Source organism: Nicotiana sylvestris, chromosome 8 (genome assembly GCF_000393655.2).
Source record: "Nicotiana sylvestris chromosome 8, ASM39365v2, whole genome shotgun sequence".
NCBI classification, from domain to species: Eukaryota; Viridiplantae; Streptophyta; class Magnoliopsida; order Solanales; family Solanaceae; genus Nicotiana; species Nicotiana sylvestris.
This window is the reverse complement of record NC_091064.1, coordinates 62,174,451-62,185,775: the sequence shown is the minus strand read 5'-3', so window position 1 is coordinate 62,185,775 and position 11,325 is coordinate 62,174,451. Positions and strand designations below refer to the sequence as shown.

The 11,325-nt window shown below is 42.3% G+C and overlaps 1 protein-coding gene across 1 annotated transcript; it reads left to right on the top strand.

Moving 5' to 3' along the window:
• The first annotated feature begins 9,547 nt into the window (after positions 1 to 9,547).
• LOC138875121 (uncharacterized) lies at positions 9,548 to 10,957 on the top strand. The gene is made up of 2 exons (XM_070153943.1): positions 9,548 to 9,748; positions 10,595 to 10,957. Exons 1-2 carry the CDS (start codon positions 9,548 to 9,550, stop codon positions 10,955 to 10,957), a joined length of 564 nt encoding a protein of 187 aa, XP_070010044.1.
• Positions 10,958 to 11,325: the final 368 nt, after the last annotated feature.

Below are 11,325 nucleotides of genomic sequence, written 5' to 3'. Positions count from 1 at the left end.
AGTGATGCTAAAATCGCACCCGGCTAGGTGGGGTTTCATTACCAGCTGTGCCTCGTTGAATCTGGTTCCATTGGAGGTTCCTCGAGGATGATGCCCTCGGGCCATCTCCCTATTTTTGCGAGGTAGGTTGCACCTCAGGTCGTTCCTTTCATTCATTGTGCATGGGTGATACCTCCATCTGCTTCGCATCAACTTCTTTGTCGGGAGTCTGCTTGGATATACCGAGCCCGAGGAGGTTCCCGGACGGTTCCCCACGACTCTAATTCATGGCTGACACCGGGTGCAGTCATCCACCCAGTCCTCGGCTGGGAACCTAATCTAGATTTGCTTGAATTGTCCTGGAGTCATGGGACATTCTTCGTTTAGGCTTCGGGCGAAGGCCTGTGCTGTCCAACCCCTCAAAAGTAGGAGCGGTCTCATTCGTCCTATCGGGGAACGAGGTTCGATTTTTCGCGGCATTTCATTTCTTCCTTATTCGGCCTTAGGTGTGTCGAGCCTTCTCGGTACTACTTTGACGGTATGGGCACGTGCTTCCGCAGAAGACCATGCTGGCATGGCGAGTGAGTTTGTTAGGCCAGGTGTTAGGCGGTGGTGCTGCATCATGGTTTCTTTCGGGAGAGTTTTTTCGAGATTCCTTAGAGAGATGGGCTCGAACTTATCATTTCGGGGGTCGCTTCCTTCCAATGAGCACGCATGGGTGGTGGTGTGCCCGTAGGGATCCGAAGTCCTATCGCACTTAGGGAGTTCTGGCATTCCGGGTCTCTGCGGAGCGGGTTCCGGGGTTGTTCCCCCGGGAGTCGGTTGTTGTAGGAGCTTCCACGAACCTGATTTGATCCCTTCGAAGGGGTTCCCAAGCATCCTCACCGTGGCTGGGTCAGTTACTGACTCATCGTCACTTGACCTCTCGGGCATTGGCTCATCGTTAGGAGGTGTCTCCATTGCTATTGTGATAGGAGTCCCCTGGTGACTTTGCAGCTGAGCGATAGCTGACTGTCGTGCCTGCAACATTTCAAAAATATTGTGGAGATTAACTTCCGGTTCTTCCCGAGCCGGGGTTTTTTGAGCTTTTTGTTGGTCAGCGAGCTATATGCTATCATTGGTGAGCGAGGCTTCGTCGACTTGTTGTACACCTCGCAAGCCCGCGTCCGCTTAAATCGACCCTGATGCATTATCAGGGTCCTGTGGTGTCGCGTCAGCCGTTGGAACAACCATACTGCTTCCTTCTTGGTTCTCGGGGTAGTCGTTCCCGATTTTGCTTACCGAGCCAGACATTAACCTAAGATCAAAAGATCTTGGACAAGAAAAGTGTGAAATATTATGTGCGTTCGGGTGACAAAACCAACAACAAAATAATCACTATTATATTTAGCCCCACAGTAGATGCCAAACTGTTTACCGTGAAAATGGTAACAACAATTAAATTTGTAATTGGGATTCTAAAAATACGTGTTGATGGGATGGCTTGACGTGATGCTTCAGCGTAGGCTCTGGGTAGGCCGCGTTTGTCAGGCGTAGCATGTGCCTAGAGGGCGTCTTCCTTTGTTTCCTCCGAATTAGGCTTCGACGAGCCCCGAGGTTGAGAGTTCGTTCGCGACCTCCTGCTCTCAAAACCCCGGGATTTGCTTCCAAAATGTCTTAACAGCGAGAAATTGAGTCTTCCGATTTCGCTGCGTACAATGCCATCATCTTTCATTGTCGGTTGTCCATGATCCATGTCTACCATTTATATTGATCTCGTCAGCCCTAAAAGATAATAAAGAAGGTTAGATAAAATATACGTTGGTGCTCGGCAAGTATGGCCGGGTGCTAGTCATGGCCCTCTAGTTTGGGTCGTGACACACTTGGTATCAGAGTAAGTCTGTCCTAGGGATTGTCTATGAGCCGTGTCTAGTAGAGAGATGATTATGGATGTGTAGCGCACTACATTTATAATCAGGAGACTACATGACATCTAGGGTTGTTACCTTCTTCCTGAATCTAGATCGTGCGTAGAGTTGAGTTGTAAGTGTTCGTCTCTAATATTCACCTTGTTTTCTTTCAGTGATTCCTTCAACTAGGAAGCAAGCGATTAGTAGACGGCTTGATATAGCTGCAGGAGAGGGTACCAGTTAGGTGCCTCAAGCCAAAGCAGGCCAAAATGAGGCTCAAAGTGAGATGTCGTCTCATACCTCATCTACTTCGTCTCCTCTGGAGTACATTAGGAAGCACCCAGCACCACCAGTTTTGTCGTCTGGCACTATAGACCAAGATATGCGGAGTGCAGTGCGATTGTTGACTAGCTTGGTAATTGCTCACGCTATGAGGCAGAATACTGGTGTTGTTGATAAACCGGCTAGTACGAAAATTCGTGATTTTATTAATCTAGACCCTCCAGTGTTTACCGGATCAAACCTAAGGAGGACCCACAGACTTTTATATATCAAGTTCATCGTACACTGCGGGTTATGCATGCTAGTGATACAGAGGCAGTAGAGTTGGCTTCTTATCGGTTACGGGATTTAGCGGTTTTTTGGTATGATAGTTAGGAGAGATCCAGGGGTCCGAGCGCTCCTCCAGCTGTCACACCTCCTTTTTACGCGCCCGCCCCGAAGGGTTAAATGCGCGAGGGAGTTTTTCCAATTTAAGTGACAATATTCGAAATAGGATTATTTATTTAATTCAGAGTCGCCACTTGGGAAAGGTTTAGCTTTTGGTGTCCCAAGTCACCGGTTTATCTTGAATCCCAAATCGAGGAAATTTTCGACTTTTCCAAATGAAGTCTGCGAACCAGAAATTCTAAGTAAGGAATTCTGTTGACTCGAGGGAAGGTGTTAGGCACCCTCGAATCCCGTGGTTCTAGCACGGTCGCTTAAATTGTTATAATGGCTAAATATCTGATTTAAATACATGTTATGACTTACGTGCTTTTATTAAGTTTAAACCGCTTTTATCATTATCATTTATTTTTTATAGAATTGCAACGTCGTGAAAATGCATCTCGAACCACGTCACAATCAATGCACCCGTAGTTGTTAACACATTTCGACTCCGTTGAGATTTGAATTTGGGTCACATAAATGCGCACCCGAATTTAAGAATGTAATTTAATTAAGTCGCGCCTAAAAAGTCTAACGCGTTATTATCTTTGGGGAAGGCAGTGGAATTCACTAAACAGTCCATCCCAAATTCTAAGTATTTATTATGACCAATTATTGAGGGCCCCGCAATTTGCCTTTTTATTCGGCGAGGCTCGTCTCATTATTTTAGAAGGGTACCCTACAATGACTACGTCTTTACTACATTTATCTTTAAAGAAAAGGATGATGCCGAATTTTGCTGGTTTGGACAAATACGGACTGAATCCTTATTATGTTTGCCGAACCTAAACTTGTTTGATTACCTGATTGATTGTTCATGAGGTGAGGGTTACCGCATGCTTTGTCTTCAACAAGTGAATATGCTTATTAATTCGCTAAGTGAGATTGCAAACAAACTAACAACATATATTGAGTTATGTTTAACGACCTCCAAGTTCTATTCTTAACACTCTAAACTATTTGAAATTGATAAAAGAAATCGGCTGTTTTATTATGAAAATTACTACTAATTGAACTCAAAAAGGATTATTAGTTTTTCTCAACAATCATCAAAAGAATCTATACCGAAACCCAGTATCGAACCTGCATTGGAACGAATAAACTGACAGGAGAACTGGCATTCATAGCCAGACTCTTAATGTGACTGTATGGGAGTTTGTTTGGGATACATTTATTCCGGACCCAGTACCACAGTTTTGTCAATTCAGTGGTCTAGGCAAAATGCATACAAGTGCTACCATGACTCTATGCTATACAGTCATACTAAATCAAACAAGTGTTATACTGAACTGAATGTATACTAAATCAAAACATGCTGTCTATGTCATACTATCATTACTGTTGAGCCATGCTATCTAACAGTTCATCTTAAACAGAATGTATGCTAGTTTATACAGAATATTTGCAGTTCGCAGTAAAAATACAGGCCCAACTAACATTCGAACTATCTTTTTACACCAATGCTATAACATAAACTGGTATTCATTTCTTTATTTCTGCTTCAACTTCAAACTTTCAACAATACAAGGTTCAAAGATTGTGTACCTGGGAATATTTGCAATTGAAGAAAGGGGCAATTAGTAGAGTAACAATGAACAAATGCAGCAGCAGTAACAGCACCAACAGTAGCAGCAGGGCAGTATAGCAACAGCAACAAGAAACAGTAGAGTAGCAACTACAACTCTCAAACAATTGGAGTGAGATCAACCTCAACTAAACTAAACTTTCGAGTAGAACAAACAATAAACAAGCAGACTCAGTTTTTGTGAGAACTCAGTATTGCACAGAATAGGTCCGGATTTAGTTGAAGTCAGAAACAAAAGGAAAGGAAGCAATTTCTGGTTTTGTTTGTCTGAGTTATCAGACAGATTCTTTTCCAGTTTTCTGGATTCAAAAATTTGAACTTCAAGATATTCCCTCTTAGTATCTCTCCCTATCTCTGTGTGCTCTATCTGTGTCTCTAATTAGTGTGTATTCCAACTCTCTTTTTCAAAGAATTCCTCACAGTCTATCTGTTTTTCTCTTCCCTTTCTCTCATTCTCTCTTTTTTTGTCTGGTCCTCCTTCTTTTATAGCCTCAACACCATCTCTTTTAACAGCCTGTTTTTGAAAATGTCACCGTACCCCTCCCATGTGTCTTTTTCCTTTTCAGATCCCAATTAGTTATTTAAGTATATAACTCCCATCAACATTACCTGGCAGACTTACTTTTAAAGGGTTTAATACTTTTTAAACTTAAAGCAGGGTATGGGCAGTAGAATATGTTGACAGCATATGTTGTCAAACCATTTTTAAAATTAAACAAAGGACCTTTATGCAGGCCACAGGCTGTGCACAAAGCACATGAGATGCACCAATGCACATGCTGTGCACGAGTGCACATGCCTTCCAATTCAGAATCTAAGCACAAACAATCCAACAGCTATAAGTGAACTAAACTGGCTCTTAATTGATTCAGGCAAATGTTCAATAGAAGCAAATCGATTTAACTTTGTTCAGACAGTTGAAACTAATTGACGACACATGTCGACTCGACTATATTAGCATTAACATACACAAACGTAGCCAAATCAGACATTCAAAAGCATGGGACACATGACTCGACTTATACTGATTAAGCAGGATTATACTTTGAGGAATCAGTAAGTCAGTACAAATTTGGGATACAACCAATACACATGTCTTATCAGAATAGGAGGGGTTCAAACAAAACACAGTGGTTCAGGCAAAGTGGTCAATCAGAAGGTGGTAAAATTTAAAGACACAAATTGAAACAAAACATGACCAGATATTTAAAACAAATCACACGGACTAAAACAAATAAAGGAAAGAAAACAAACTCACCTTAAAGCTTGCAAAGTTAAAAATTTGAACTCGGATTTGGACAGACCTCTCTTAAGGCTGAACGGACTTTAATCGAAGTGTTTCTCAGATGAGAAACACTTCGATTAAGGTCCATTAGACCTTAATCTCTTTGGCTCGGACTGGCATGGGCCAGTGATGAAGGACACAAAACTTTCAAACTTAGATCTGGGATTCAGGCTTCCCTGATCAGATTCGGACCAAACCAAGTATGGTTTGGTCACGAGGGGGGTCTGGGGAGTGTCTGGTATGAAGCTGGGGTTGGTTGGTGTAGATCGAGTCTTGACTCGAATCTTCAAATGAAGATTCGAGGACCTAGGGGGTGATTCGAAGTGTGTGGTTGGTAGATTTAGGTTCAGGATGGCATGGGGGTTCTATGGTGTTCAGGGGAAGGTCACCGACATCCATGTCGTCGGCTTTAATGGCGAAAGTATACAGGGGCGGCTAGGGTTTGGAGGAATGAGGTCTGTGGAGGGGACGACTAAGGCCTGGGGGTTAGGATAGGGGGAGCAGGGTAAAGGCCTAGGCTTATATAGTTAGTGAGGGGTCGATTCTTGGCCGTTGGATGAGCTGCGATGAAGGGCCAGGATTTTTATGCTGATGGGTAACAGTGTCGTTCCAACCTGAAGGGGTTTGGGTCGGTCCGGGTGGAAACGGGTCGGGTTCTGTTCGTGGGTATAGGAAATGTGATCTTGGCCGTTGATCAATCTGAGATCAACGGCCCAGATCAAACTGTATCCATACGACGTCGTTTGGACTCTCTCTGGGCATCATCTGGACTGGACCGGGCAGGCCTAGGTTTTGGGCTGAGTTTGTTGGGCCAATTTAACAAATTGGCCCAAGTCCGGAAGGGGTCTTTTCTTTTCTTTTCTTTTTTTTTCTTTTATTATAAAAATACAAAACTAAGTAAAATCAAATTAAAATAAACACCTAACACAATTATTTGCACACACATTAAAATGACTCAAAACAGGTAAAAATTAAACAGAACAAAATTAAAGGCAAAGATGCCCGTTCATGCTTTTCTTTTTAACAATCATGTTACAGTTCAGATCATGCATGACACGTACATTTTTTGTATTTTGTTTTAATAAAGTAAAAAATGGGCCAAAGTCATAAACAATTAACGAAGTGCCATGTAAAATCTCAAAATTGTACAACGGGATCAATTGTTGTTATTTTTTTTTCTCTTGGAGCGATTGTCTCGCGAAACAAAAATCACGTGCTCACACCAGCTATGTGGAAGGAATTTTTTGAAGCTTTTCTTTGTCACTACTTGCCATTTGAGTTACGACGAGCTAGAGCTGATAAGTTCCTGAATGTTCGATAAGGTAATATGAGTGTGCAAGAGTATATTATGCAGTTTGATTCTTTAGCAACGTATGCTCCCCATATAGTGGCCGAGATGAGTGATAGGTGCATCTGTTCGTGAATAGATTGGGACCACATCTGATAAATGAGTGCACGACAGCCTCCTTGGTGGAGGGCATGGATATTTCCCGTATTCAAGCTTATGCCCAGACCATAGAGGATTGTAAGCGCCAGCAGATGGCAGATAGGGAGCAGAATATGGACCAACATAAGAGCAATATTTGCAGGGTATTCTGATGACTTCAGAGGCAGCGTCAAACCCCAGTCTTCGAGGAGTTCGGCGTTACCTGTATCTAGTGCTCCTTCACAGTTTTAGAGGCCTCGATATGATCGATTTACCTATTCTGGTCCTAGTCAGAGTTCGCGGGCATCAGGCTCACAACAACATAGGGATACTAGTCAGACGAGACCACCAACACCATGTTATGATTAGTGCGGCAAGTCCCACTTTGGACTGTGTTGTCGAGGTTCTGATGCCTGCTATTCTTGCAGCTTGGCCATATGATGCAGGATTATCCTAACAGAGGAGGTGGTGGTATGGTTCAACCGACTGGATCTGTGTCTGGTTCTTCCTCATCAGTTCAACCTCCAGGACGGGGTTTTCTACAGTCGACAGGTCGTGGTAGAGGTAGGGTGCAGTGCCGAGTTTCAGTGGTGCTCAAAATTGAACCTCTGCTCTAGTAGGTCGATAGGATCTCGAGTCGTCTCCAGATGTTGTTACAGGTATATTGTTTGTGTTTTCTTATGATGTATATGCGCTGATTGATCCGGGATCTACATTATCATACGTTACACCCTTTGTGGCTAATAAGTTTGGCGTTAAACCTGAATTGATAAGTAAACCCTTTGCAGTATCTACTCCGATAAGAGATTTTGTGATTGCTAGAAGGGTATATAGAGGTTGCACTGTGATGATTTGTAGTCGTCAAACCTCGGCCAATTTATTTGAGTTAGAAATGGTTGATTTCGATGTGATAATGGGAATAGACTGGTTGGCCTCATGCTATGTAAATGTTGACTGTCGTACAAAGATGGTTAGGTTTCAGTTTCCTGGTGAACCCATCATTGAATGGAAGGGGAACATTGCTACACCGAAAGGTAGGTTTATTTCCTACCTTTAGGCAAGGAAAATGATCTCAAAGGTTACATTTAGCATCTCGTTCACGTTAGGGATGTGTAGGCGAAACCGCCTACTCTACAATCAATCCCCGTGATCAATGAATTTCCAGATGAACTCCCAGGCCTTCCTCCTGAAAAGGAGATTAAGTTTAGCATTGATGTGTTTCCTGACACTCAACCGATCTCTATCTCTCCATACAGAATGGCCCCAACAGAGTTGCAAGAGTTGAAAGTGCGGTTGAAGGACTTGCTGGATAAGGGATTCATTAGGCCTAGCACTTCACCTTGGGGTGCACCAGTTTTGTTCTTGCTGAAGAAAGACGGGTTGTTAAGGATGTGTATCGATTATTGATAGTTGAATAAGTTTACTATTAAGAACAAGTATCCACTTCCAAGGATTGATGACCTTTTTGACAAACTCTAGGGTGCCAAGTATTTCTCCAAGATTGACTTATGTTCAGGATATCATCAGGTGAGGGTTAAGGAGAAGGATGTTCCAAATACGGCCTTCCAGACAAGATATGGGCACTTTAAGTTCTTGGTGATGTCGTTCGGGCTAACAAATGCCCCAACAGCTATTATGGATCTCATGAATACTGTGTTCAGGCCCTATCTTGATGTGTTCGTGATTGTATTCATTGATGACATTCTAGTGTATTCTCGTTCAGAGGCGAAACATGTGGGCCACTTGCGGATAGTATTACAGATGCTTCAGGATCGTAAGTTATATGCTAAGCTCTCCAAATGTGAATTATGGCTGAACTCTGTAGCATTCTTTGGTCATGTGATATCTGACGAGGGTATTAGAAGATCGATGTAGTAAAGAATTGGCCGAGACCTACAACATCGTTAGAAGTCCACAGCTTCCTGGGGCTAGGAGGATATAATAGGCAGTTTGTAGAAGGGGTTTCCTCTATATCAGCACCATTGACTAAGTTAACACAGAAAGCTACCAAGTTCCAGTGGTTTGATGCTTGTGAACGTAGTTTTCAGGAGCTGAAGAATCGATTGACATCCGCACCAGTGCTCACTCTCCATGAAGGAATATAAGGTTATGTGGTATGTTGTGATGCCTCGGGTATAGGTTTGGGGTGCGTATTAATGCAGTGTGGGAAGGTGATTGCTTATGCATCAAGACAATTGAAGAAGCATGAAAAGAATTATCCAACCCATGATTTGGAATTGGCTGCAGTAATATATGCTTTGAAGATATGGCGGCACTACTTATACGGCGTCCATGTTGACATCTACACAGATCACAAGAGTTTACAATACATCTTCAAGCAGAAAGAGTTGAATTTGAGGCAGCGTAGGTGGCTTGAATTATTGAAAGACTATGATGTCGAGATATTGTATCATCCTAGTAAAGCCAATGTTGTGGCAGATGCTCTCAGCCGTAAGTCAACGGGAAGCTTAGTACATATTGAGGCAGGTAAATGGGGGTTGACTAAAGAGCTTCATCAGCTAGCCAATATGAGAATCAGATTGTTAGACTCTGATGATGGAGGTGTTACTGTACAGAATACATCAGAATCATCTTTGGTAGCCGAGGTAAAAGCACGGCAATATGAAGATCCTATATTAGTACGATTGAGAGAGAGCATTCAAAAGTGTAAAATTATGGCTTTTAAGATCGGAGGAGATGGGGCATTGAGATACCAGGGTCGATTATGTATGCCTAATGTGGTAGGGTTGAGAGAGAAGATTATGAATGAGATTCATCAATCCGGATATTTCATCCATCCCGACTCGACAAAGATGTATCATGATGTCAAAGAGAAGTATTGGTGGGATAACATGAAGAAGTCTATTGCAGAATTTGTAGCCCAGTGTCCCAATTGTCAATAAGTAAAGATAGAACATCAGAAACCCCATGGATTGCTTCAGAATATAGAGATTCCGACCTGGAAATGGAAGGTGATTAATATGGACTTCATTATTGGATTACCTCTCTCTTATCATAAGTTTGACTCCATCTGGGTGATAGTTGATCAACTTACAAAATGTGCCCATTTTCTGTCTGTTAAGACAACTTACATGGCTGAAGATTATGTGAAGTTATATATCAAGGAGATTGTTAAGCTTCATGGTGTGCCGGTATCTATTATATCAGACCGAGGAGCTCAATTTATGGTTAACTTTTGGAGGTCTTTTCATGAGGGTTTAGGCACACAAGTGAATCTCAGGACAACATTTCATCCGCAGACTGACGGACAGGCTGAACGTACCATTCAGACACTTGAAGATATGCTACGAGCATGTGTTCTAGATTTCAAGGGGAATTGGTATGAGCATCTTCCACTCATAGAATTCGCCTGCAATAATATTTACCATTCCAGTATTAAAATGGCCCCATACGAGGTACTATATGAGAGGAGATGTAGATTACCAGTTGGATGGTTCGAAGTCGGTAAAACAAAATTATATGGGTCAGATTTGATTCACCAAGCCATTGAGAAGGTGAAAGTGATACCAGAGCGATTGAGGACGACATAAAGAAGGAAAAAGTCTTATTCCAATGTCCGACGTCGTGATCTGGAGTTTGAGGTTGGTGATTGGGTTTTCCTGAGGATCTCACCAATAAAGGGTGTTATGCATTTCGGGAACAAAGGTAAGATGAGTCCAAGGTATATCGGTCCGTATAAAATTCTTCGATGAATTTTATAGGTTGCTTATGAGTTAGAATTGCCATCAGAATTAGAATTTGTCCATCCAGTATTCCATGTATCCATGTTGAGGAAATGTATTGGAGACCCTTCTCGAGTCGTCCCTTTCAAAGATGTTCAAGTTATAGAGGATCTATCCTATGAAGAAGAAGTGCCAGTGGCTATATTAGATCGACAAGTCCGCAAGCTAAGAACAAAAGATGTAGCTTCCGTCAAAGTATTGTGGAGGAACAGGAATATGGAAGAAATGACATGGGAAGCAGAAGAGGAGATGAAGTCTAAATATCCTTACCTGTTCCAGAAGGAAGATAACGCGGATTCCAAGGGAACGCAGGACGCATTAGAAGGCCAAACAGCCCTATGAGGTAAGCAATAGTTTGAGAATACTCTTTCTTAATACAAAATGGTGATATGCAGATAATGTACATATCCATTATGCTTTATATAAACTTGTGAGGCCATACATTGGGCTTAACTACTTGCAAGTGTTGCTAGGGAACATTTTATAGGGGAAAATTTACCAGAAATTTCTGTTGGAATCCGCGACGATTTGGACTCCCATAAACCCTTACATTCGAGGATGAATGTTTCTAGGGGGGAGTTACAACCCATATTCGCGTACGTTATTTCACGCCATAAGGTAGTCGATATAAATCCATGAATATATTATCTTTAAGATGATAAGAAGTTAATCCTATTGGTCTTAAATTATACAAAGGTGTATACGGGTGG

What these genes read in the sequence shown, in the direction of transcription:
- LOC138875121 (XM_070153943.1), top strand. Translation starts at nt 9,548, where the DNA reads ATGGCTTTTAAGATCGGAGGAGATGGGGCATTGAGATACCAGGGTCGA. An exon ending in AGAAGTCTATTGCAGAATTT is followed by an intron (nt 9,749 to 10,594) that starts GTAGCCCAGTGT and finishes TGAATTTTATAG; the next exon opens with GTTGCTTATGAGTTAGAATT.